At 46.9% G+C, this 27821-nt stretch overlaps 1 protein-coding gene across 1 annotated transcript in view; it reads left to right on the top strand.

Annotated features, from left to right (window-relative positions):
* The first annotated feature begins 8281 nt into the window (after positions 1–8281).
* Positions 8282–27821, top strand: part of ETF1 (eukaryotic translation termination factor 1) — a 62621-nt gene continuing 43081 nt past the window's right edge. The window contains exons 1-3 of the mRNA XM_073649557.1: positions 8282–8462; positions 8563–8679; positions 20060–20235. Of these exons, the coding sequence (XP_073505658.1) occupies positions 8594–8679; positions 20060–20235 (262 nt within the window). The 5' untranslated portion in view covers positions 8282–8462; positions 8563–8593. The remainder of the gene's footprint in view (positions 8463–8562; positions 8680–20059; positions 20236–27821) is intronic.

Raw genomic sequence — 27821 nt, 5'->3', positions numbered from 1 at the left:
TTAGTTCCCTTAGTACCCGTGGGTGTATGCCATCAGGTCCTGGTGATTTGTTTATTTTAATGTTACTGAGGCGTTTCTGTACCCCAGCTTGGGTTAGATTTGTCATACTTAGTGGAGGATTAAGCTTGTCACTTCTCATTTCTCCTGTTAGTTCGATTTCCTTTGTGAAAGTTGTCGAAAAAAAATTATTTAATAGATTAGCTTTATCCTCATCTTTCTCTATGATTTTGCCTTCATCACTTTTTATCGGTCCAATATTATCCGATTTAATCCTTTTACTATTTATATACGTAAAGAACAGTTTGGGATTTGATCTACTTTCCTTAGCAATACGTCTCTCTGTTTCCTCCTTCGCTATTTTTGTTTTTTACAGGTTCTCGTTTTTTCCTTGTAACACATTAGTGCCTCCTTACTGTTTTCCTGTTTTAATCTCTTGAATGCCTCTTTTTTGCTATTTAACGCCCCTTTTACGTTCTTGTTCAACCATATTGGTTTCCTCTTATTTCTGGCTCTTTTATTCCCATACGGTATATACCTCTCACACTGAGTATTCAGAATTCTTTTGAAGATTTCCCATTTACTATTCGTATTTCTTTGATTAAGAACTTTGTCCCAGTCAATAAGTTGAAGGCTTTCTTTCAGCTGATCAAACTTCGCCCTCCTAAAGTTTAATGTTTTTGTTGTTCCCTTATTGATAACCCTACTGAAGGGCATTTTGAAGTCGATAATATTATGGTCACTATTACCTAGGTGCCCCCCTATCTGCACCTCAGTTATTCTATCAGGCCTATTAGTCAATATTAAGTCCAACACGGCCTTCCCTCTCGTTGGTTCCTGCACTAGTTGGGAGAGATAATTATCCTTAATATTTGTCAAGAACCTTTTTCCTTTCTGAGATCTACAGGTTTCTGTTTCCCAGTCAATATCCGGGTAGTTGAAATCCCCCATTACAATCACTTCATTATGTTTTGCTACTTTGTCTATTTGTCCTAATAGCAGATTCTCATTCTCCTCTGTTATATTGGGTGGCTTATAGCAGACCCCCAGTAATATTTTATTATTATTTTTAGTTCCCTCTATCTCTACCCACATGGACTCGACCCCCTCTTCTCCCTCTCCTATATCTTCCCTTAGTCTGGGTTTTAGACATGACTTTACATATAAGCAGACTCCTCCGCCTTTCCCCTGTTTCCGGTCCCTTCTAAATAAACTATAATCTAATAAATTTTCCGCCCAGTCGTAGCTATCGTCTAGCCAAGTCTCTGTTATACCTACGATGTCATACCTCTCCTCCGATATAAGCGCCCGCAGCTCATCCGCCTTATTGGTCAGGCTTCTTGCGTTGGTCAGCATGCAAGATAAAACTTTGGGGTTATTTAGCATCCTATTCTTCTCTAACGATCTAACTGTACTATCCCCACCCCCCTCTCCACCCTCATTATATTCACTTCTCCCCTTCCCCCTTGCTTGCCTCACATCACACCTATTTCCTTGGTTCCCCCCCCCCCGTCTCTAGTTTAAAAACTCCTCCAACCTATTAGCCATCTTCTTCCCCAGCACCGCTGCACCCTCCCCATTGAGGTGCAGCCCGTCCCTACGGTAGAGCCTGTAGCCGACCGCGAAGTCGGCCCAGTTCTCCATGAACCCAAACCCTTCTGCCTTGCACCAACTCTTTAGCCACTTATTCACCTCCCTAACCTCCTGTTGGCGCTCCTGTGTGGCTCACGGGATTGGTAGTAGTTCTGAGAAAACTACCTTGGAGGTCCTTGCCCTAAGCTTCCTACCTAGGTCCCTGAAATCATTTTTAAGGACCCTCCATCTAGCACTCACTTTGTCATTGGTGCCGATGTGGACCATGACCGCTGGGTCTTCACCAGCCCCACCCAGTAACCTGTCAACCCGATCCGCGATGTGCCGGACTCGAGCGCCAGGGAGGCAGCACACCGTTTGGCGATCCCGGTCTTTGTGACAGACTGCCCTGTCTGTCCCCCTAATAATAGAGTCACCCACTACCAGAACCTGTCTTGCCTGCCCTACACTTCCCCCCTCCCCCTCATTACTGGAGCATACACTCCCCCGGCGGTCAGAGGATCTGTCGTGCTCCAATAATGCCGGTTCTGAACCAGCCTTCCTATACTTCTTCCCTCTATCCCTCCTAACTGTTATCCAGCTCCCTGCCTGTTCAGCCTGCACTTCCCCTCTATGCTCCACCCCCAGTATTGACCCATTGAGTGTCTGCTCGGTGAGCAGCAAACTCCGTTCCATGTTGTCGATGCTCCTCAGTACCGCTATCTGAGCACTTAGATCCAGAATTTGGGCTTCCAAGTGCACGATATGCTCACATCTCTCGCAGCAGTATGGATCCTCGAGCGGGTGCTCATGGAATGCATACATTGCGCAAGATGTACACTGCACGGCTCCGGCCAACATGGACGTCATTCTAAATATGGGGATACAGTCAGTATATATATACAAGTACAAAACACCATTATTTATATATAGGTGTATGGACGGGGATCAATTAGGGATGTGCAAGTGAATCAATTAGATATCGGCGGGGGATCAGTTAAGTATGGATGGGGGATCAATTAAGTATCAAGTATGTACGGGGGAATCAGCTAAGTAGGTCAGGTGGATTAATTAAGTAAAAAGTAAAGTAAAGAAAGAATGAAATACAGTCAGCAATTCAGTCCTAAGTCCTCCCTTCCAAACTCCCTGAATCCAAAGTCACTGAAAAACAAGTCACACACTTACTTTCGTTCGCACTTACGCTCCGGACACACGCAGCTCGTTCACACTCGCAAACTAAGAGATATAAAGAGTTTTTTTTTTTTTTCCTTTTCCAGCAATGTACCCTTCACCTCAATGCACTTCCAAAGGACTTGATGCCCAACCAGCTGCTCTTTATAAACCCTTAATTATGACCCCTTCCCCTTAATTAACCCCTTGTGAGTAAATCTACACCTCAGGATTTTAGTGCAATGTAGTTGACCCTTAAATACACAGGTAGTAAACTAAGAAACTAAAACTGTAGTGAGAAAATAGATTTTAAAAAGCCCAATAAATCTAAACAGGTAGAAAAGCACTCAGCAGGTCACAATGCAGCACTCACCGCAATTCACACAGGTATTTTCTGCAGGATTCCCAATACCTCTTCACTGAAAAACAAGTCACACACTTACTTTCGTTCGCAGTTACGCTCCGGACACACGCAGCTCGTTCACACTCGCAAACTAAGAGATTTAAAGAGTTTTTTTTTTTTTTTTTTTCCTTTTCCAGCAATGTACCCTTCACCTCAATGCACTTCCAAAGGGATGCAGTAATTGTTGCAAAAGGACCCCGACCAAGTATTGAGTGCATTTACTGAACATACAGTTCAGTAGGCCAACGTTTCAGATTTGAAAATAATTTTTCAAGCTGTTGTTATAAAGTATTCTAATTTACTGAGATAATGACTTTTGTATTTTCATTGGCTGTAAGCCATAATCATCAACATTAAAAGAAATGAACAATTGAAATAGATCACTCTGTTTGTAATGACTCTATATACCGTATTTTTCGGACCATAAGACACACTTTTTTCCCCCCAAATTTGGGAGGAAAATGGGGGGTGCGTCTTATGGTCCGAACGTTGCATACCTGGTGGTGGAGTGGGATCTCCCTCCTTGGCGGCGGAGGCATCAAATGAGGAGGAGGTGACATGCTGCGGGTGTCTGGCTGGGGGCTGCGGGTGTCTGGCTGGGGGCCAGCGCGGGTTGAACTGAATGCGGGCAGTTTCTGGCTGCGGGCCGGGAAGCGGCACAGGTTTCTGGTGTGCGCGGTCACTTCCTGAAGCTGTGATCCACAGGAAAATGGCCGCCCGAGCCGGCGCATGCGCTAACTTGTAGCTCGGGTGGCCATTTTCTCCCGTGCATCCCCCCTACTCTGGAACACTCTACCCCAACACATCAGACTCTCGCCTACTGTGGAACCCATCAAAAGGAAGCTGAAGACCCACCTCTTCCGACAAGCCTACAACCTGCAGTAACCCTCGCTCCACCATACCGCTGCACGACCAACTCTACCCTCACCTACTGTATCCTCACCCATCCCCTGTAGATTGTGAGCCCTCGCGGGCAGGGTCCTTGCTCCTCCTGTACCAGTCGCCGACTTGTATTGTTCAAAATTTACTGTAATTATTTGTGCTATGCATACCCCTTTCAAATGTAAAGCGCCAAAGAATAAATGGCGCTATAATAATAATAATGAGGGAATGATCCACTGTGTCGAAGGCAGATGACAGGTCCAGGAGGAGGACATAGTAGTGTCGTTTGGATTTGGCAGTTAGTAGGTTGTTGGTGACTTTAGTCAGGGTAGTTCCAGTGGAATAGTGCGTGTGGAAGCCAGATGCAAGCGGTCAAAGAGGGAGCAGGAGGAGAGGAGGATGGACAATTCAATATGGACGTGTTATTCCAGTAAATTTGAGGCATATGGGAGAACTGAAAGGGGGCAATAGCTAGACACAGAGGATGGGTTAAGGTAGGACTTTTTGAGGGTGGGTGTGAACAAGTTATGTTTGAAGCATGAGGGGAAGACACCAGTTGCTGGTGACAAGTTGAAGAAGTGGGTTAGGGTTGGAATGAGGTAAGATGGGACTGGGTCAAGTTCACAGGTGGTGAGAAGTAATTTGGAGAGTAAAGTTGATCTTCCCTGATGGCAGAGAAGCTGGTTTTGGAGGAGGAGAGTTGAATAGTTATGAGGAGGGGCGGTGGGGACTTTAGGCAAAAGCTTTGCCTTATGTTGTCAATCTTCTGCTCGAAGAATGAGGCAAAGTCTTCAGCTAAGATGTGAGGGTGGAAGCATTGGGGGGATGGAGGAGAGAATTGAAAGTACTGAACAGCTGGTTAGGGTTGTGAAACAGCGAGTATATGAAAGATGAGCAGTATGTTTGTTTTGCTGCACTGAGTGTGGATTTGAAAGCAGTGAGGGATTGTTTGAATACGATGAGGTGCTCATTGGAGTGGGACCTTTTACATCTCCGCTCAGCAACCCTGGAAGCCCGTCAAGGCTGGAGTGCCAGGGTTGCCTGTTGTGCGGGCTTTGGTATGTGTGAGGGGGTGACCGAGAGCTGCAGTGCTTGTGGGGTTATATAAAGCAGCAGCATCTGCATTGTGTAAGGAACTTATGTCTGTAAGGCCAAATACTGATAGTGGGGCCGTGGCCTTAGAGAGAGAAAGGATTCAGAGAGTGAGTGTAGGTCAAGGTGGTTGAGATTTCTGCGAGGGTGTGAAAGTTTGTGGACTGGGGAGTGTGGACCTGGAGAGGAGAGGGAAGAGAATGTGAGCAGGTTGTGATCAGAAAGAGGGAGAGGGGAGATCGAGAGGTTAGATAGGGAACAGAGGCGGGCGAAGATGAGGTCTAGTGTGTGGCCATCTTTGTGAGTAGCTGCGGAAGACCACTGGGCAAGGCCAAAGGAGGAAGTGTTAGAAGCTTAGAGACAGAAGAGTGGAAAATGTCAATGAGGATGTTGAAGTCATCCAGAATGAGTGGGGATGTCAGCGGAAATAAAGTGACCATGTGGTGAAGTGGTCGAAGATGGGGGCTGGTAAATGACAGCTAGTTGGAGGGGGAGTAGTTGCGCACACAGTGCACCTCAAAAGAGGGAAGAGTAATGGAGGGCAGCTGTGGAGCAATTATCTGACAGGAGAAAACCAACTCCTTTGCCATTCTTGCCGCTGGGCCGGGGTGTATGGGAAAGGTGGAATCCACCGTACGAAAGTGCAGCTGGAAAGGCTGTGTCAGAGTGGGTGAACCAGGTTTCGATGATTGCAAAGAAGAAAAGTTTGTTAGTAATGAAAAGATCATGAATGTAGGAAAGTTTGTTGCAGACAGAGAGCGCGTTCCACAGAGCTCCTGTTAGAGAGACTGGGGAAGCTGGGGCTGGGTGGATGGGTATAAGATTAGAAAGGTTGTGGAAATTTGTGATAGATCGTGGCTGAGAGGTAATGACTGTGTGGATGTGGTGAGGAGGACCAGGATTTGACAAAATATCGCCAGCAGTGATGAGCAGAGAAAGGGTTAGTAGGTGGGAGCAGGAGAGGGCATGAGGTGGCTGTCTGTGTTTGGAGACAAAGGATTTTATGTTGAGAAATAGTTCTGGGGAGCAGTTGAGATGGATGGGGAGGATGGAGAGATTACTAGTTCCTTACTAGGTGTTGGTATTAGGGGAATTAGTAGGAAGTGAAGTTACCTTCAGTTTCAATTCTGGTATAATTCGTAGCTGTACACTTCTATGGTGCATTGGGCAGACTGATGTCTTGCAGATGTAGAGCTCACAATATATTTGCTACAAAATGCATTCTTGTGAAAAAAGGAATGGCCAAATATATAACACTGAGCGGACCATAGTACCTAGACCTCGTGTCAGGCACCAAGTCCGTATTGCCTACTCATATAGATACATATAAAATAGGAGGACACTTGAGTAATATGGCAAAAAAATGGATGTAATTTTATTTAGGTACAAAATTCCAAAGTATTAAAAACAACAAAAGTCACAGTAGCAAAGGGATAAGGTGCAAGGTGCCAGAGACTGGGGAATACCGAGGGGAAACGGGCAATACAAGGCTATGGGTATATATATACAATAAGTATAGACACAAATGAGCCAATGTAAATATATGGATAATGGGAAAAATTTGCAACACCAAAGAAAAAATGGCCCCCTATACCACAGTAACCATCCCGCATTATACAGATAATACAGTGTGAAAGTCACAAACAGTATAAACTGGCATGAAGGGAGATCCAAATTAATCTTTGTATATACACAAGTTCCCCCATGTTCAAAAAGAAGGAAGGGGTGTTAGTGGTGTCACATGGTCCATATGGAGCGTAAGCCTGATAACTCACCACGGGAAGACAAGGTCAGGAAAGCCCACGACCCCAACAGGGAGTCCCCAGCTTGTGCGGTGGGTAAAGACGCGCCCCATAGCTGTACACTTCTATGGTGCATTGAGCAGACTGATGTCTTGCAGATGTAGAGCTCACAATATATTTGCTACAAAATGCATTCTTGTGTGAAACAGAGGGCAGTAAAATCCTCTCCTAAAAACCTGTGTGAATAGGCCGTAAAGAGGAAGAGGTGATGGTTTTCTACAATAGATCATAGTTTTTTCCTTGCCGCCAAATGATTCATAACTCCCATAAACTACAGTGGAGCGAGCCACAGATCCAGAAGGCCACTCAATTCACATACCACGTTCTGGAGTGCCGAACGGGTTAATAGACCCCATTCTCCCAATGTATGAGGCTTTCAGAGACATCTACACAGGGCACCTTAGCACTTCCCAGTCCCTGCCCCTCAGCCGCTGACAGTACTCTTGTGTGTGACTGCTCACATATAGTTAATCTGTCAGACAAGCATTTTTCTGTCCATATGGTTGGGGGGTGTCCCACAGAATGGCATCCCTTTTCTAAATAAACCAAAACAAATGTGGAACCTGCAGAAAGAAGTTACGTGCTGCAAATGTTAAAGGGGTTTTCCACTATTAAAAACTAGTCCACGGCAGCGTTATAATAAAATAGCTCTACTTCATACTACCAGTGCCTCTTGCCAGTCTGCTAGCTTCCACCCCTTTTATTTTTAAATCTTTGGGGAAGGGGCCGTCAAGTGACTGTAGGCAGAGGTCACACTCCATCTGGCCTGAGAGAAAGTGTCCAGCACGTTTCTTCACCTTGACAGTCAGCAGAATCACACAATACTGACTGGCAGCGGACACTATGGAGACACCGTGGCCCAGCACCAGCCTGTATATATTGTACATATATATTTACGCTCTTTATTTGTAACCAGAGAGCTTCCTGAGAGAAGGGCGAGGTGGAGCAGATGGCAGCTCTGGGGCCCGGAGCTAAAGATGGACCCCTGTACAAGACCCCTCTGTGCAGAGGCATAGGCTCGGCATACAGGTAACCCGGGAATAGTGGAGGGAGACACAGGCCGCATAGTGGGCAGCCACGTCACTGCAGGCCCCATAGAGAAGCCCCGTCTGCAGCCAGTAAAGCACTGTGACTCCACACTGAAGCTTCACTTTCACAACAGAAGACACCGTAGTAGTGAGCACGGAGGCCGCGGGCGTGAGGCAGAGCTGAGGTCCCCGCCATGGCCGCCCGGGCCCTGTCCGCAGCGCACACGTGAAGGACTACATTTCCCGTCCCTGCGAGACGCGCTCACCCTGCATCCGCGTCAGCGCCCAATCAGCTTCTGCCTTATTTCCATTACCTCGACCAATAGAAACGCAAAGTGCTGGCGGCGGCGGCAGGAAGTGACGTCACGTACCCCATGTGAGCAAGCCTGGATTGCAACACATGCAGCAGCCGCGGCGAAGAAAGAAGCCGGTTTCTACGTCACTTCTGGGAGCTGGGGCTGACTCCATTGAGATCGGACTTCGTGGTCTAGACTGAAAGCCGGGATAAGGGGACAGGTAAGCCGCGCTCCTCGCTGCCGCTCGGTCGGGAGGCGCAGCCTCGTACGAGGTGATAGCTGGCGTGCTGTGACCAACCGTTGGCTTTTCTGTTGAGCAGCTCTCGGCTTCAGACAGGAGGAGGAGAGAAGATGGCGGACGATCCGAGTGCGGCAGACCGAAATGTGGAGATCTGGAAGATCAAGAAGCTGATCAAAAGCTTAGAGGCGGCCAGAGGGTGAGTGCGAGCGGGCAGGGTGGCCGAGCCGTCCCCGGGAGGCGGCGCAGCTGGAGCTCCGCGTCCTGCCCTGCCCCGCACGTGTGATAAGCGGGCGTGTGCCGCTTATCCCTGCCACATGTGCCAGGCTGCTGGTCACCGGCATTAGGCCTGGTCTCAGCAGAGGGGGTATCACTGTGGGTGTGATCCAGCCGAGCTGGGGTATCACTGTGGGCGTGATCCAGCCGAGCTGGGGTACCGCTGTGGGCGTGATCCAGCCGAGCTGGGGTACCGCTGTGGGCGTGATCCAGCCGAGCTGGGGTACCGCTGTGGGCGTGATCCAGCCGAGCTGGGGTACCGCTGTGGGCGTGATCCAGCCGAGCTGGGGTACCGCTGTGGGCGTGATCCAGCCGAGCTGGGGTACCGCTGTGGGCGTGATCCAGCCGAGCTGGGGTACCGCTGTGGGCGTGATCCAGCCGAGCTGGGGTACCGCTGTGGGCGTGATCCAGCCGAGCTGGGGTACCACCTGTCACCGTGAGTGTTCGCGTATGCGTGCGGCTCGTAGCTGGTCACCGTGAGTGGTCTTGTACGCATGCGGCTCGTATCCTCGTGAGAAGATCTGCTTTCCCAGAAATGTATAATGGCCGCTGTGATCTCATGCTGATGTCACCCTGAAGATGTCGGTTATCTACTCCACCACGCACGGGATGTCATATGGAAGTATAAGTTCCCTCTGTCCCAACAGTGAGGGAAAAATGAAAATACTGCATCTTTTCCTACGCCGCCTAGTCCTCACCGGGCGCTACTCAGCAATGGCAGCAGATAGCCCTCTGGTGTCAGGGCATGGACTTTGCTTATAGATTAGGCTGAGGCTAAACACACAATAAGTAATAAGTTTGAGGTTTGGGTTTCCTGTGACTTGCCCATCGCAGTGGTGGCAACTTGTGGGTTGCAATATTACCGCACTAAATTTTATAATATCACATTTTAATGTGCAATTTTTGGCCAAAATATCTGTGTAGCCCCGGGCTTACTGTAAAGATCAGCTATGGACAGCTGCCCTTAACACTAGATAGGAATCCATCAATAGTTGTGTGGAAATATTTATTTAAGGAAAACCACAAGATGACTGTTCAGACCAAGCACAAGGCGCTTGGTGCACCCTTGGTATGGCCGAGCAATTCAGTTCAGCTACACCCATACCTGTTTTCACACTCTCTCCACGCTCCTCATCCATGATTGACATTTCTGACTTTATCAGAGCCAGAGGAGGGTAAGATAGATGGGAAGGTACACTGAACTACTCAGCCATGCCAAGGGTGCACATAGTGCCTGTGCTGTGTTTAAACAGTAATTTTCACATATTTTTTGGAGTGCCAAACAGATTAAGACCCCATTAGGTATGAGGTATCCAGAGAGGTGTACCCAGGGCACCATTAGTACTTCCCAGTCCCTGCTCCTCAGTTGCCTTTGACTATCTTTTATGTGTGGCTGCTCATATATAGTTAATCTATCAGACTTGCATTTCTCTGTCCATATGGTTGGGGCCTGACAGAATGTCGTTGCGGGCTGAATGTGGTCCCAGAGCTACAGGATGTGACCCAAAATGATTGTGCAAACATGCAGAAAGAATTGACATGGAGCAAATGGGGGTTTTACACTACTAAAAACTAGTCCATGGCAGCAGCAAGCACAGGCGCTTGGTGTGGCTGCCCAATTCAGTTCACCTTCCCCTATTCATGTTTTCCCTCTGTCTCCTCCCTCCTCGTCTGATTGACATTTCCGGCTTCACGGAGGGCGGGCTGAACTGCTGATCCACGTCAGGGGTACACAGAGTGCCTGTGCGGTGTTTGAACAACCTTCCTGTATGTCAGGTGTAGCCAGTCACACGGTCATGTTGATTTCTTTCTCTAGTGTGTCTGATTTGATCGCCCACATATCACCACTTTGTAACTGGTCCATGATTTACTTCTGACAGATCATACACATTAGATGGATTGTGGCTGTTGGATATACTGTCCCCCCAATGGCAGGTGTGGAGTGAGGGGCCTTATGGATCAGTATTTAAACTGTTCACACTATAGTTCATGGGGGAGATATGTTGTTGTTAGAGAATTCACAATGATGTTCGCTGAGAACATGCACATTCGTCCGAGCCAAGCATGCATGTGTATGGGGGCTAGAGTGCTGTCGGTTAGATGAGCATGCAGCCGACATCTAATGTGTATAGTTACCCTGAATAAGTCATGTGGGTTGCCGGCTGAGACCCCGTACACATTAGACACTTTGGTCAGTCCTGTTTTCAAGGGCTTTAGATCCCTCACTGTTCTCTTACCTGACTAATGGCAGGAAAAGACGAGTTGGGCTTGTTGACTTTCATCTATTCCCCTAGAGCTATAGAGAACACTTATCTGAGTGTGCATGTTGTGGGGGTACCGAGTGAGAGCTGTTGGCTGAAGGCTATCCAGGGTGTGAATAGCACCTTAAGAGGTTGTCCACTACTTTATCATTGAAGACCTATTTGTAGGATAGCTCATTAAGGTCTGATCAGTCGGGAGCCGGCACCCACGCCGATCAGCTTTTCTTGGTGTTGGCAACAGCTGCTAGAACTCCTCAATTGTGGGGCTGCTCTGTCTTCTGATAGTGGCCGCGGTCAGGCACTGCACTTCCACCTCGAATTGATTTGAATGGGAGGCGGATGTGCAGTACCCGACTGTGGCCACTTTCCGAAGATGGAGCAGCTCCGAAATTGAGCATTTCCGGCTGCCGACACCTAGAACAGCTGATCCGCAGGGGTGCCAGGTGTCAGACCCTGACCGATCAGACATTGATGACCTATCTGTGATAATCGGTCCGATGTCCGATTATAGTGCACGGACTGGCCGCGCATCTCTTGACCTGAGCATGACGGCTTCATAGAAGTATGTGAGGCTGTCATGCTTGGGGTTGGGAGACACAAGGCCAGTCTGTGCATTGTTATCTGAGATCGGACCTATCATCACAGACATCTGAAAAGGTCCTTACTGCCTGCTCATCTCTGAAGCCTACACATTTTTTTTCCTTGTCTGATGTCTTGATTTGTGATGAGAATTGGCCCCTTTTTGATCTGTATCGGGAGGTGAGCGGGGCTGGTGACATCACACCTACTGATAACTGGGGATGGCACCTAGGAGTTGTCTATCATCACAATAGGATATGTGCACCATATCTGTCAGTTGTGCCTGACCTGACAGATACGGTAGAGGTGATGTCACCGGCCACGCTCACCTCCCGATAAGGAAGCATCTGTTCTGCTTTCTGCGCACGAAGGGTTTGGGCTTGGGCAATGGGAATAGTAAATGCAGCCCCCCCTGAGATTGAGCCCTTGGGATAAGGCAGCTTTGAGCAGTCTGAACCTACGTGCAGCTTTTGTATAATCCAGCGTTTTGTTACTGCCTGACCCAAATGTAATTAATATAGAAGACGTGTGGTAATATCACTGAATGCACGCGGTCAGAAAACACCGGTGTTGTTTATGCAGAAGCTACATGCTGTTGGGGTATGTGCCCCCCGACGTCTTTCTCAGGCAGGTACGCTCTGTGACCCACCTGAGAAAGTGCTAAGTAAATGCGGAAAAGAATGAACATATGCACTGCAATGTAAGACTAGGTTCAGTCTCTGGAGCCTCTAACTGCTTCAGATTATTAAAGCCTCAGCATGGTTAAAACCAGTGACCTGACCATTCTTCAGCCCCAGTCAAGTTGCCATGTAGCCCTCGCCTTAAACGACTCCGATCACTGCCGACACCTCCTTGTATGCGTACTCTCGGCTCCTGAAGCTGCTCCGTGCAGTCACATCTGACATGTGATGTAATGTCAAAGCTCGCTAACAGGTAAAGATACGGATTACACCTTTTTTATTAACTTTTGTTCACTGTGTCCCTTCAATGATGTGTACACTGCTGCAGCTGATGTCTTATAGAGACCCGTCATCATGTTTGTCCTGCTTCTTCTGAGAGCAGCGTACAGGGTAGGCATCAATCTTAATTGCAGCCTGTGTTGCTGAGTTTCTTGATGTAGTTTTGATTAGTCACTGGTTTATCTACTGCAGCTCTGCAAGTCCTCTCCATGATGACCTCTTGTTGTCTAGTCCCTGATGTTCCTTGCCTCCATAACTGATGAGCAGCTTTCTGTCTGTGCACGGTGGAAGCAAAAAACTGTCAATGGTGGTGGGGTTTAACGTTGCTCATTGAGAAGACCGGCAGAGCTGCAGAAGGTAAAATAGTGACTATATCAAAATCTACAGTAAGAAGCCCATGTAGTATCTATTTTATTCTACTCTCAAGTTGGAAGCGTAAACCTGATTTTTCAGTTTTTTTAGCTAGTTCAAGCCTAGGACACTTACTCCCATTCCTGACCAGGCACATTTTTTTCCTACATGCGGTATAAAAATCTGTATAGCTTTTTTTTATTTTTATTTATATAGCATCATTGATTCCATGGTGCTGTACATGAGAAGGGGTTACATACAAAATACTATATATCACTTAGGCTATGTGCCCACGTTGCGGAAATGAAGCATATTTTTTATGCTTCTCCCTGGCGGGAAAATCGCATGTGGATTTTACATGCTGTTTTCCCGCCAGGTAGAATCGTTTGTGAGGCGTCTTTGCAGCGTCTTTGCATGCATTTCAGCATGCGGGTTATCAAGCACTTCTCCAAGTGATTCAAGCATCACTTGGAAAAGTGCTTGACAACTTGTTCACACTATATAAATCCATGCAACCGGCGTATATAGTGTGACCAAGTAATAGTTAAAAAAAAAGAATCAGAATGGTAAAAAAAAATAAATAAAGTTTATACTCACCTACCGATGCATTCTGTGCCCCGTCCGGAGTCTTGAGCGGCTCGCGTTGTGTGCAGGACCTTCGGTGACGTCATTGAGTCATGTGATGGGTCACATGACTCAATGACGTGGCAGGTCCTTCACACACCTCGCGACGGCGGGAAAACACCGGGAAGACATCAGAAGATAAGTATAAACTTTATTTTATTCTTTTTTTTTACAGGTTCTTTGGTACCCAGGTCTTGAGGAGAGTCTCCTCTCCTCCAGACCTGGGTACCATCCGCATGCGGAAATGCAAAATTAATGAACATGCTGCGGATTTTTGACCACAGCATATACGCTGCGGAAAAATCCGCAGCATGGGCATTGACATTGCGGAATGCCATTGGGGACCATGGGGTGCGGATATACATGCATTTTACAAGCGTTTACGCTGCGGAAATTCCGCAGCATATACGCTTGTAATACGCAACGTTGGCACGCAGCCTTACAGTAACAAATAAACAATGATACACTGGTACAGAGGGAAGAGGACCCTGCCCTTACGGGCTTACAATCTAGAGGGTGATGGGTAAGGAGACAGTGGGTTGGGGGGTTTCAGAGATAAAGTGGCGGTGAGGCGCAGGTCTGGTGTTGGTAAGGCAGCAGCTCCACTGTTGTTGAGGAGGCAGCAAGGCAATGGCAGGCTGTCGGCTTTCTTGAAGAGAGGTTTTCAGGTTGTGTCTGAAGGATCCGAATGTGGTGGCTAATCGGACTTGTTGGGGCACAGAATTCCGGAGGATAGGGGATATTCGGGAGAAATCTTGGAGGCGATTGAGCGAGGAACAAATAAGTGTGGAGGAGAGGAGGTCTTGGGAGGACCGAAGAATACATGAGGGAAGATATCGGGAGATTAGTTCAGAGAGGCTATGGATGGCTTTGTAGGTCAGTGTTAGTAGTTTGAACTGGATACCCTTGGGAATTGGGAGCCAGTGAAGGGATTTTGCAACGTGGGGTAGCAGAGGAGTAGCGAGGAGAGCGATGAACTAGTCGGGCAGCAGAGTTAAGGACGGACTGGAGAGGTGCAAGAGTGTTAGGTAGGCCACAGAGGAGGATGTTGCAGTATTCGAGGCGGGAGATGATGAGGCTATGTTCACACATCATGTTTTTTTTTTTGTTTTTTTTTTTTTTGCATCAATTTTCTGCAGCAAAACCTGATCTCTCAAGGCAGGTTTGTTCAGGATTTTTCTTGCAGTTTTGATGTTTGTTTGTTTTTTTGGTGCATTTTTTCACTGTTCTCCTGTTTCTTTTTATGCATGTACAATAGAGTTCAGTGAAAAAAAAAAACAAACAAAAAAAAACCTCATTCTATTTTGGCATCAAAGACGCTGAAAAAAGTTACCTGCGTTGTTTCAGTGTTTTTTTTCACCACCCTTTACTTCCTATGGGTGACAAACCGCTAAAAGAAGTGACATGCTCTCTTTTCCAAAAAAAAAAACATGCAAGGCAGAAAATCCTCAAAAAAACAAACCATAATGTGTGTACTAAGAATTCTGGAATCTCAGACTTTGCTGATACTGAAAACGCAGCTGAAAATTTGCATCAAACACTGAAAAACCATGATGTGTGAACATAGCCTTAATCTTTTTTGTGATAAATGGAGTCTAATTTTTACGCTGTTTTCACACGCCTTTTATTTATTATTTGTCAACATCAAGCGATATTGGTGGGAAAATAAAAGATTGTTCATCCAATTTTTTATTCTTATAATGTCACAAATACCACTGAAATCCTTTTTAACATTTTGTTCACCTCTCCATAATTTTTTTATATATCGGACAGTGGTTGGTGGGGCTAGTAACAACAATTTGCATTTGTAGTGGCCTTTATTTATTTTTTTAACCTGATATCCCTTTTAATTAGGGCAGGTGTAATAGTCACATTCACACAGGAAATTCAGCCTCCTGTCCGCATATCAGAGCTGATTATATTTCCGGTGACCAGCACCTTCTGTTCCCTCCTTAAACCTAGAGATCACGTGATCACTGGGTCCGGAATAGGTGGCGTGAGTGCTTCTTATAATGTATAAATTGTGCTGGTTCACCACCATACCTTCAGTCAACAAGAAGGCAGGGACGGTAATAAACTGGCTCTGCCTTCTCTATGGTAAGTCCGGCTGTGTCTGTTAGCCGACTTCTTGCTCCTACAGAAGCACAACATCCCTAAATGGTCCAGAAATGGTTGAATTGGGCCAAGTGTGTTTTAAAAAAGAGAAGGGAGAGTGGACAACATTTTTGTTTCAGTCTCTAGTTAGGAGAATGGGTACATTGATCTCCTTGGCGATCATAATAAGCAGGAAGTAAAATGGCTGCTAACCGGAACACCTTTGCAGCCAATGCTTCAGGCCTACTATGGCAGCCTGGGATGGACACCCCCACCTGCACTCCAAAGACTTAGGGATATTTCACAAGTTCCCCTACGACTATTGTTGGCAATGAAAGACTTTTATGCAGTACATGAGTGATAGAAGGGGGGAGTGGGGCACCATTATTTTGTGGTATGTTGGCCATCTGATCCCCCTTTAGTCATGGGAGCCAGAGGTGACCACTAAAAGTCTTAATAAGCAGGACCACCTGTATGTTTGTGACTCTACAGTTTAGTTTGGGGTTTTATAGTGACCTCGTCTTCCACCCAGGTATCTAATTTTCTTCAGTATGTGTGTCAGTTACATGATCATCTTTTTCTGCAATGTATGAGTAATCTGAACTTTGCAGTCATTCTGCTCTTGTTGTGCTGGAAATCACCTCTCTATGTACTGACGTCAGCTTGTGATAAACCTGGGTCAGACTAAAGCTGCCAATCTGAGAGAACTACAGGGGGAGACAAAGAGCAACAGCCTGAACGAATGGTGAGACCGCAGGTGTGTCCCAGACCACCACAGACTCCTGTAGTCACTGCTCATAGCTCTGTACTGATGGAGCTGAGCTAAAACCTGCCAAGCAGCAAGATCTGAGGGGAAACAGCAGGTAGGGGATCTTCATAGGTACTGGATTAAGTGAGTCATAGCTTGTGTGTGCACCATTGTTAGTCACTTTAAGACAGGGATATCAAACACAGAGGGCCAAAATGAAAAACTTGGACAAAGTTGCAGGCCAACCACAATACAGTATAATGGGCCCTACACAGTCCTCCATACAGAATAATGGGACCCTCAGAGTCCTCTGTACAGTATAATGGGACCCTCATAGTCCTTTGTACAGTATAATGGGACCCTCATAGTCCTCTGTAGTGGTTCTGGTGTTGCAGGCCTAATATAATCACCCTGCAGGCCATATTTGGCCCACGGGTCAGAGTTTGACATGTATACTTTAAGAGGACAATTTCAGGAAGAATTTCAGAGCCTTGTGTGAAGATCACAGCATCGGTGCAAGTGAAGAACGCTTCACATCCGCTTGTCCCTGGCAGGAAAATGCATGTACAATCCGCATGTACAATCCGCATGTACAATCCGCATGCTTTTTTTCTGCCAGGGAGATGCAGAAACGCTCAGGAAAAAATCCGCAGCATTTCCGCATTGTGGGCACATAGCCTTATACTTTTAGAATAGCAGCCGAGGGGAAGACTCAAAAGATGTCTGGGTGTCTTTTTGTGTGTTTTGCTTAAACGGCTAGCGGTTTCTTCATAGTTGAAAAGAGACAGTCATTAAAAAAGGCCTCAAAAATGGCAAAAAAAAAAAACCCCACGTGGGGGTCAAGTGTCGAAACAGCGCTTTGGAATTTACCTAAAAAATGCTACAAAAGAGGATTCGGGGGTGGGGAGACACTGACTTCTGAAGAAAAATTGTAAGTTCGCCCGCCTGAAAAAGAAATGGTGTGCCCATCCTTTGGGTGGTTTCCTCTGACCTTAGTCCCATTGGCATGAGGCCATGTTGGGATAGGCTGTGTGGTCAGTGCTGGGGTACCAGTGGTATTATTGGGCTTTTTCTACAGCTGTATTGTGCACAGTACTAGTTAGCTCTACTACAGGTTTATATTGAATTGCAGAATTTGGCGAAACTCCCCTTGAGGTTACAGTAGTTACAAGCCTTCTGCTACTCCGCAATAATTGAAGTTGCAATGATACTGCGATTTATACTGATCAAGCATTGGTTCACGATTGTTACCCCGTGTAAAGATGTCTGCTGATCACATACTTTGTGACCATAACAATCATTGTTGGCTGCGCCTCATATAAACAGGAGTGGGCTGTTGACAGTAGTGAAACTGAAGGAACGATCGCTCGTCCTCCTGTGCTGCTGATAACTCCACGGAAATAGAGCTAAATGATAACTTGCTTTGTTGTCCGCAGTCGTTACCGGTATGTTCTGTAAAGGGAACCTGTCGCCATGAAGTCCAGACTAGAGGCACCATGTTCTATAGCAGGGGAGCTGAGTGGATTGATATAGTTTTGTGAGTAAAGGTTCAGTATAATCTGAGTTTTCATCATTTATACTCTGCTGTGGAACTTTTGGTACAGGGGCCAATCCCATCACTGACTGATATGTATCTTTGTATAAGGCTAGGTGCACACCACCATGTTTTTCATCCCGAGTGCGACAAACACAATATCAGATCACACTCCCAATCTTCTGTTATGGGGATTGCATATGTCCAATTTCTTATTTTCGACCAAACCGATCAGAGGAGAAAGTCGAAGCATGTCCGAGTTTGATCTGATCGCACTCAGCCATGGAAGTCAGGGAGAACGTGCAAATCATCGGACTGCACTTGGATGCAATCTGAGTACAGTCTGTTTTCTGCGTGCTAACGCAATGAAGAAGATGGAAACATTTTGTTCTCCATCTTCTCACAATATGCTACGATTCTCTCATCCAAGAGAATCTGATCACACCATGCTGACACTCTGGTCAGAAAGTCATTTGCATAATCGGCCTGATCGTCTCCGATGGGAGAATCTACGGCCGTCTACCATAGCCTTAAAGTGCAAAGAGATAGCTGTCAGTGACGGTTAGGACTGTGCCGAAAATCCCAGAAGGAGCAGAGGATTAAATGATTGAAACACAGATTGTACTGAATCTCTTCTCACAAAACTATAGATCAACCTGCTCCGCTCCCCCTGCTCTATAACATGGGACCTGCAGATTTACTGAATTTTCATGGTGACAGGTTCTCTCTTAAAGCTGCCATAGAAATAAGTCAGTCATCCTTCTGATTTGTATGGGGGCCTTCCAACTCTTCCCTGACAGATGATGTTAGAGTAGGGCTGTGTTCACATGTCACACTTTTGCACAGTGAATGACATTCATGAAGTCTCATGCTCATGTTGATTTTTTTTTTCTTTTCCTTGCAGGTTTGAAGCAGTTTATCTGCAATATATCAATCCGCCCCCCCCCCCCCCCCCTTCAGTGGTTTTGCAGCATCTTTCACACATTTTAATGAATGGGGGGGGGGGGGGGGGCGCATCAAAAACATGCCTATTTTACGCAGCATTTTCCTGCCAAAAGAAAAGTATTTGCAGTAGATTTTTCTGCTAGAAATGTATGTGTTCACATAGCCTGACGGATTGGACAGCTTCAGCATCCCGTTCATTTGTTCTCAGGACATAAGCTGTTGCCCATTGAATACACGTGACTGCTCGGCCTGCGTGTCTGTGTGTGGCACGTGGAGGCGCGTGCGTGTCTGTGTGTGGCACGTGGAGGCGCGTGCGTGTCTGTGTGTGGCGCGTGGAGGCGCGTGCGTGTCTGTGTGTGGCGCGTGGAGGCGCGTGCGTGTCTGTGTGGCGCGTGGAGGCGCGTGCGTGTCTGTGTGTGGCGCGCGGAGGCGCGTGCGTGTCTGTGTGTGGCGCGCGGAGGCGCGTGCGTGTCTGTGTGTGGCGCGCGGAGGCGCGTGCGTGTCTGTGTGTGGCGCGCGGAGGCGCGTGCGTGTCTGTGTGTGGCGCGCGGAGGCGCGTGCGTGTCTGTGTGTGGCGCGCGGAGGCGCGTGCGTGTCTGTGTGTGGCGCGCGGAGGCGCGTGCGTGTCTGTGTGTGGCGCGCGGAGGCGCGTGCGTGTCTGTGTGTGGCGCGCGGAGGCGCGTGCGTGTCTGTGTGTGGCGCGCGGAGGCGCGTGCGTGTCTGTGTGTGGCGCGCGGAGGCGCGTGCGTGTCTGTGTGTGGCGCGCGGAGGCGCGTGCGTGTCTGTGTGTGGCGCGCGGAGGCGCGTGCGTGTCTGTGTGAGGCGCGCGCGTGTCTGTGTGTGGCGCGCGCGTGTCTGTGTGTGGCGCGCGGAGGCGCGCGCGTGTCTGTGTGTGGCGCGCGGAGGCGCGCGCGTGTCTGTGTGTGGCACGCGGAGGCGCGCGCGTGGCCAGTGGTTTGGGGCACAATAGTAATCCTGTTAGGCCCTGTATGACTGGGTGACACAAGACTTTCTACACAGTTTTCAGCGACTGGGTACATTTTAAGAGTCGCAGAGCTCCCCTTGTTGTGTAAAAGATGACGTGGAGTACAGATCTGGCTTTTTATCAAGCCTTGGCTCCTAATTGTTCACATACTGTAAGTAACTTTGGTAATGTGTATACATCCATATTAATGTACCGGTATGTTTTTCACATATCTTCATTACAGAAATGGCACCAGCATGATCTCTTTGATCATTCCTCCCAAAGACCAAATTTCAAGAGTGGCCAAGATGTTGGCAGATGAGTTTGGAACAGCGTCTAATATTAAGTCTCGTGTGAACCGTCTGTCTGTCCTGGGAGCAATTACATCTGTACAACAGAGGCTTAAGCTCTATAATAAAGGTAAGCTTATAGTCATGAAAAACTATACAAATGAAGCATCCACACCATTGTAATAATGGAGAATTAGAGTTTTATAGTGTGAAATGTGAATCATATAAAAAATATTATATATTTGTACCATAAAGAGCAATATTAATTACATATACAGCAATTTATATTACCTGTAAAGAGGCTGAAGAATAAAGCAATGTGTCCCACATAGAAGGGCAGTGAAAAAAAAAAAGTTATTGCTGCTGAAATGCAGAGAAGCAAGAATAAAAGGGAAAAAAAGGATGGTCATTAGCTCCTTAATGCAAAATGATGTACATGTACGTAATTGCGGGGGTTCCCATGTGTGGAGGAGGTTAGGTAACTGACAGATATGGTAGATGCCAGCTATATTACTTATATTAAATGTGTATGTATTACATAGCCAGCATCTGTGTCTAACAGCAGCAGCTGGAGCTCGGCACCAATCGCTGCTGATGAAGGGACTGTCAGCACAGGATGACGGTTCAAACCAAGTACAGGCACTCTGCATCATGTCGTGGTCAATCGTTTTCAGGGAATCTGTCTGGTTCTTGCTACCTCATCTGGCGTAGGCAAAGAGAACTGTTTCAGTAGACTCCACAATCATAGGGAAGACTGCTGACTTGACAGATGTCCATTAGAAATTAGAATACTTTATAACAACAGCTTAAAAAATGTTTTTAAAATCCGAAATGTTCGCCTACTGAAATGTATGTTCACTTTTTGTATTGAAGAACTAAAATAAATTAACTTTTTGATGATTTTCTAATTTAGTGAGATGCACCTGTAGATTACTGGGTGCATTCTTCTGACATAATCAGAGCTATTAGATTTAGAATGAAGCAGAGCTGAGAAAGTAATCCCACCCACACCAGGCTCTGTATGTACCTTGTCTATAGACAGTGAGCTGCTTATCACAGAAGGAGGCTGTCACACCAGGCACAAGATGCTGGGTCACCGCAATAATGAGCTACTGGTGCTAAAACAATCATTCCATGCAAACAAAACCTTGGAGCTTGATTAAATAGGCATAGCTAAAATCTGTTTTAACCCCTACTGCATGCGGTTTTCAGCTTACATAGGAAAAACCTGCTGACATATTCTTTTAACCCCTTTACCCCCGAGGGTGGTTTGCCGTTAATGACCAGGCCAATTTTTACAATTCTGACCACTGTCACTTTGAGGTAATAACTCTGGAACGCTTCAACGGATCCCCCTGATTCTGAGAATGTTTGTTTGTTTTTTTCGTGACATATTGTACTTCATGATTGTGGTAAAATTTCTTCGATATGACTTGAGTTTATTTGTGAAAAAAATCGGAAATTTGGTGAAAACTTCGCAAATTTCGCAATTTTCAAACTTTGTGATTTAAGGGCATGAAAACTCAGATATGTCACACAAAATAGTTACTAAATAACATTTCCCACATGTCTACTTTACATCAGCACAATTTTTGAACCAAAATATTTTTATGAACTTTTAGAAGGGTTAAAAGTTGACCAACGATTGCTCATTTTTCCAACAAAATTTACAAAACCATTTTTTTAGGGACCACATCACATTTGAAGTGATTTTGAGGGGCCTTTATGGCAGAAAATACCCAAAAGTGACACTATTCTAAAACTGTACCCCTCAAGCTGCTCAAAACCACATTCAAGAAGTTTATTAACCCTTCAGGTGCTCCACAGGAATTTTTGGAAAGTGAAAGAAAAGAATGAACATTTAACTTTTTCACAAAAATGTTACTTTAGACCCCAATTTTTTTATTTTTGCAACGATAACCGGAAAAAACACAAAATTTGTTGTGCAATTTCTCCTGAGTAAGCCGATACCTCATATGTGGGGAAAAAACACTTGTTTGGGCTCTCGGAAGGGAAGGAGCCCCATTTGCCTTTTTGAATGTAAAATTATAGTGAACATTTTGAACCCAGAGGTGCGACACATAATTTGATAACATTAGGTCATCATACCGAATAAGTTGTCATTAGTCTTGAGCGCAAGTGCTCGCTACTTGAGTTTGCATCGGGTACTCTGGTATGCACCATGTATCACAGGTGCTCGAGTCCCCGCCCTGCATGTTTCACGGTTGTTAGATACCCCAAAAAAACATGCGGGGGTTGGCAGGCAATCCTCGCCAGTTTTTTTGGGCCGCGAAGCATATGGGGCGGAGCACCCGATGCAAACTCAAGTAGCGAGCACTTGCGCTCAACACTAGTCGCCATATCGTCATATTTTTTCTGTCACCCATGACGGCACAACGAGAGAGGGGATCCGCCCTTCAAGATAAAAAGGGCGGCTCCTCTCTCCGCCTCTGTGTGGTTTCCTGTCCTTGATGGGGGACCTTCCTTCTCGTCGGCGGCGACAGCAGCAAGATCATCTTACCGGGGCCGGTCGGTTGTGGCAGGGCACAGTCTCTGCTGCGGCCGGTCCCGTGGGTCCTGGGAGCGCCGCAGAGGGCGCCGACATGTCTCGTCGCGTACGGGCGGGGATTTGCGGCACCTACGCACATGGTAGCTGGCAACCCCGCGTCCCGGATGTGTCGTCACGGGGCGCGACCGGAAGTGACGACCGGAAGTCCGCGCCCTTATGACTCGCGCTGGGACCTCTGACCCCTGGATGTAATTTTCAGGGGAGGTACCGGAAGCTGCTGGAATGCCGGCCGGTGATCTCCCTGGCACAATGAGGGTACTAAAGAGTAGATCACCGGCTAGGCAGGGGCGCAGTGAACCGTAATGGCCGCACAGCAGCCCGAGGAGATGGAGCATCAGCCTCGGCGCCAGACGCGCACCCAGGAGCAGCGTCCGCCGCAGAGCAGGAGCAGTGGGCGTTCTGGGACACACAGCCCCAAGGATTCAAGGTCCAGCCGGCATAGCTCATGCAGGATCGATGATTCCGCGGTCTCCCAAAGAGAAGTGTCGAATATTGTCCTGCCTCCCGTTCCGGTACCCTGTTTTTATCTACTGGGTGGTGAGTTAGCTACGAGAAAGTCTACTTATTAATGTAGACTTTTTTTCTGTTTTGTCTCTCCCTCTCCTTCCTCCTTTATATGGTCAGGATGTCCCGAAGAAATGTACGGAGAAATCAGAGTACAGAGTATGTGCCCTGTGTGAACAGGGTCTGACGAAAGACTGGCCCAAAAAGTTATGCCAGCCATGTATCGAGGGAACCCCGGATTTTGCTTCAAATTTAACCCCTTCGTAACCCTGGGATTTTCTGTTTTTGCATTTTCGTTTTTTGCTCCCAGAGCCATAGCGTTTTTATTTTTTGGTCAATATGGCCGTGTGAGGGCTTATTTTTTGCAGGACGAGTTGTACTTTTGAATGGTTTTTTTTTTTTTTTTACCACGTTCACTGAATGCTAAGACGGACCTGCTATTATTATTCTCCATGTCATTACGAGTTCGTAGACACCAAACATGTACAGGTTCTTTTTTATTTAAGTGGTGAAAAAAAAATTCCAAAGTTTGCATAAAAAAAAAAATGGCGCCATTTTCCAAGACCCGTAGCGTCTCCATTTTTGGGATCGGGCCGGGTGAGGGCTTATTTTTTGCGCGCCGAGCTGAAGATTTTATTGATACCATTTTGGGGTAGATCTGATGTTTTGATCACCCATTATTGCATTTTATTGCAATGTTGGGGCGACCAAAAACGTAATTCTGGCGTTTAGAATTTCTTTTCTTGTTACGCCTTTTACCGATCGGATTATTATTTTTTTTTATATTGATAGATCGGGCGATTCTGAACGGGGCGATACAAAATATGTGTATGTGGTTTTTTTTTTTTTATTTTATTTTGAATGGGGCGAAAGGGGAAAAATTTTTTTTTTCACTTTTTGCTTGCCTCTATAGTCTCCATAGAAGACTAGAAGCAGCACTTGTCTAATTGCCTCTGCTACATAGAGGTAATCTGCTGATCACCTCTATGTAGCAGAAATGCTCCTGTGCTATGAGCGCCGACCACTAGGTGGCGCTCATAGCGATCAGCTCATGGCAACCACTGCTGCAGACCCAGGGTTGTCATGCCCCTGCATCGGTGACCCGCGATCACATGACGGGGTTACCGATGGGCGGGGTAAGTGACGCGCTTCCGGCGCGGCGATGTTAAATCAGAGATTGACAGTGGCATTTAACATGTTAACAGCCGCGGGTGGATCGCGATTCCACCCGTGGCTGTTGCGGGCACATGTCAGCTGTAAGAATCAGCTGACATGTGTCCGATTCAGTGCGGGCTCACCGCTGGAGCCCTCACTGAACCGGGGGTTACAGCCTGGTGCTTACTAATGCGTCCCAAGCTGTAAAGGGGTTAAAAACCCTTATTAGGTCTGAGGTGGAAAAATCGCTGAAATCGTTTTCCCAGGCAAAAGAAGCGTCCCAGACCCATAGAGCAAAATCCCCACCCACCCTTTCAGACTCTGAATCCGACAAGGGAATGCTGGATGACTCCACTGACTCTTCCTCTTCAGATAGCGAGGCTGGCACAGGTCACTGTTTTCCCCTGGAAAGTGTTGATAGCTTAGTAAAAGCCGTCCGGTCCACAATGGACCAGAAGGCAAAAAAATTGGTACAGGATATTATGTTCGGTACCTTGCATCGGAAAAAGAAGAGTTTTTCCGATTAACGATAAGGGGCAGGGACTTATCAAGAAGGAGTGGGATAGGCCGGAGTAAAAGGGTCCCCTTCCATCCTTCTTCAAAAGGAAATATCCCTTTAATGAGGAAGATGCCACTTCCTGGAATAAATCCCCGAAGCTGGATGTTGTGTTGTCCAAAGCTTCTAAAAAATCTTCTCTCCCTTTTGAAGACACAGGGATGCTGAAGGACCCACTGGACCGGAAGGTAGATGCCTTCCTTAAGGGTACTTGGGATTTATCAGCGGGGGCATTGAAACCAGCCATAGCAGCAACCTGTACGTCAAGATCCCTCATGTTTTTTTTTTTTAGACAGGTTAGAAGACCAGGGTAAAAACGAGTCACAGGACTCCATTCTGGCCTCTCTACCACTATTGACAGGAACTGCGGCCTTATCTGACTCCTCTGCGGATTCCGCTAGATTAGCGGCAGGATCTGCGGCCCTATCTAATGCCGGCTGTAGATCGGTCTAGTTAAAATGTTGCCCAGGGGGATATACAGACGAAAGGAAAGCTATGTTCTCTTCCGTGTGGAGATTTTCTTTTCGGTACCTCTCTTGACACAATTCTTGAGAAGGCAGGTGACAACAAATAAGGATTTCCTAAATCTTCCTTCTCGACTTTTAAGCAGTCCTTTCGGAGGAAGAAATTTGGCCACAGAAGGGCATCCACAGAGCAATCTAGATGGGAGGATCGTTTCAGAAAAGGGAAAGGGGTTTTTGTTCGGCGGGCCCTCCCAGAATAGTCGCAAACCCCCAAAATGACAATCCCAGGTGGGAGGGAGGCTCTCTTCCTTCCAGCCTGGGAAAGGATCTCTTCCAGCAAGTGGATCCTCTTATTTAATAAAATCAGGATTAAAACTGGAATTTCTGAGGAACCCGCCAGAGAGATTTATTTTGACTGCCTTAAGATCCTCTCTACCAGAACAGCGGGCACCGGAGGAAGAGATTTCAGGTCTCCTGCAAAAGAAAGTCTTGCTGGAGGTATCACCACAAGAAAAAAGAAGAAGGTTCTATTCCTCCTTGTTCCTTATAAAGAAGCGGACAATTCATACAGAGTCATCCTCAACTTGAAAGGCCTAAACAAATTCCTGAACATTCCTTCATTCAAGATGGAAACAATAAAATCAACGATATGCCTTCTATTTCCCAGCTGCTACATGGCAGTGCTGGACCTAAAAGATGCGTATTGCCATGTGCCAATCCATCAGGACTTTAAAAAATACCTTAGCGGCCGTAACTGTACAGGGAGTCGTCAGGCACTTCCAGTACAGAGCTCTTCCCTTCGGCCTTGCAATGGCGCCCCACATATTCACAAAACTTATAGCGGAGGTTACGGCTCATCTCAGGGAGGAAAACAGATTGATAATTCTGTACCTGGACGACTTCCTAATAGTGGGGAAAACTCATGATCATTGCCTGGCCCAAGTGGATCAGGTGTGCACCATCTTAAAAAACTTAGGATGGTGTTTAAACCTAGAAAAATCAAAACTGATCCTGCATACAACTCTGATCTTTTTAGGCCTTACTCTGGATTCGGTTTGACAGGAATGTCGCCTGCCCGAGCAGAAAAGAGAAAATAAAAAATTTAGTTTCGGCAGCCATAACAAACCCAGTAATGACTCTCAGGGGGGCCATGTCTCTGCTGGGGTATCTCACCTCCTGCATTCCAGCGGTATGCTGGGCCCAATTTCATTCAAGGGAATTACAATGGGATGTCCTAAAGAACGAAATCATCCTCAGGGGGCATCTGGAGGGCAGATTAACACTCCCTCACAATGTAATTCAGTCACTAAATTGGTGGTTGACAAGCACGTTCCGGACAGGCGTCCCCTGGGTTCCCCAAATTACCAGAGTAATTACTACGGACGCCAGCCCCAGGGGGTGGGGGGCGCACCTAGACAACCACCCGATACAGGGTACTTGGTCAGGGGAGGAGAGTCTGGAGTCTTCCAACATGTGGGAACTACGAGCAGTAGAGAAGGCACTAATCTACTTCTTCCCCCTTCTACGAGGACATCGCATAAAAATTCTGTCAGACAACCAGGTCACTGTAGCATATGTGAACCACCAGGGGGGAACTCTCTCAAAATCACTAATGCAAGTTGCGGGGAGGATATTTTCTCTAGTGGAAGGATAAGTTCTCTCTTTAAAGGCCCTTCATATCCGAGGAGAGGACAACACAAAAGCAGCCTTTCTAAGTCGTGTGCCACTATTGCAGGTGGAATGGACTTTAAATCATTCAGTTTTCCGCCAGCTAGTGGCCATGTGGGGGTCTCCAGAGGTCGACCTGTTTGCGACTCGTCAGAACAGCAAATTAAAAAAGTTCTGCTCACTGAATCCCACGGAAAACCCTCTAGTAGTAGACGCCTTCCAGTGCAGATGGGATTTCAGTCTGGCATAGGCCAACGTGCCTAATTCCAGCAGTGTTGAGGAAGATCCGGGAGGATCGGGCTCGAGTGGTCCTCATAGCCCCCTTCTGGCCCAAGAGACCATGGTTCTTTTGGCTGAAGAGCATGTCAATCACGAACCCCTGGATTCTTCCAGAGATTCCCGACCTTCTTCCTCAAGGTCCTATATTCCATCCTCAGGTGAAAGGATTGCACTTAGCGGCCTGGAACTTGAGAGGTCGTTTCTAGAGGGTGGGGGTTTCTCATCGAATCTAGTTACTACTCTTCTAGGTAGTAGGAAACCAATCACTACTAAAATTTTACAATAGAGTCTGGAAGAAGCTCTTGTCTCAGGGATTCTCCCGTAAAGACCATTTTGAAATTTCTTCTAAAAGGGCTGGAAAAAGACCTAGCGGTTATCACCCTAAAAGTCCAATACTCTGCCTTAGGGGCCTTGTATAATTATAATCTGGCCGGTAACAAATGGATTTCCAGGTTCGTGAGGGCATGCAGTAGAGCCAAACCAGCCCCTATAATAAGGGTCCCTTCAAGTTCTCCCTTTGA

The sequence above is a fragment of the Phyllobates terribilis genome, unplaced genomic scaffold (assembly GCF_046119375.1).
Source record: "Phyllobates terribilis strain yellow unplaced genomic scaffold, ASM4611937v1 Scaffold_10__3_contigs__length_209671492, whole genome shotgun sequence".
In the NCBI taxonomy this organism is placed as follows: domain Eukaryota; kingdom Metazoa; phylum Chordata; class Amphibia; order Anura; family Dendrobatidae; genus Phyllobates; species Phyllobates terribilis.
Note: the sequence above shows the minus strand (reverse complement) of the source record. Positions and strands in the feature narration are given on the sequence as shown.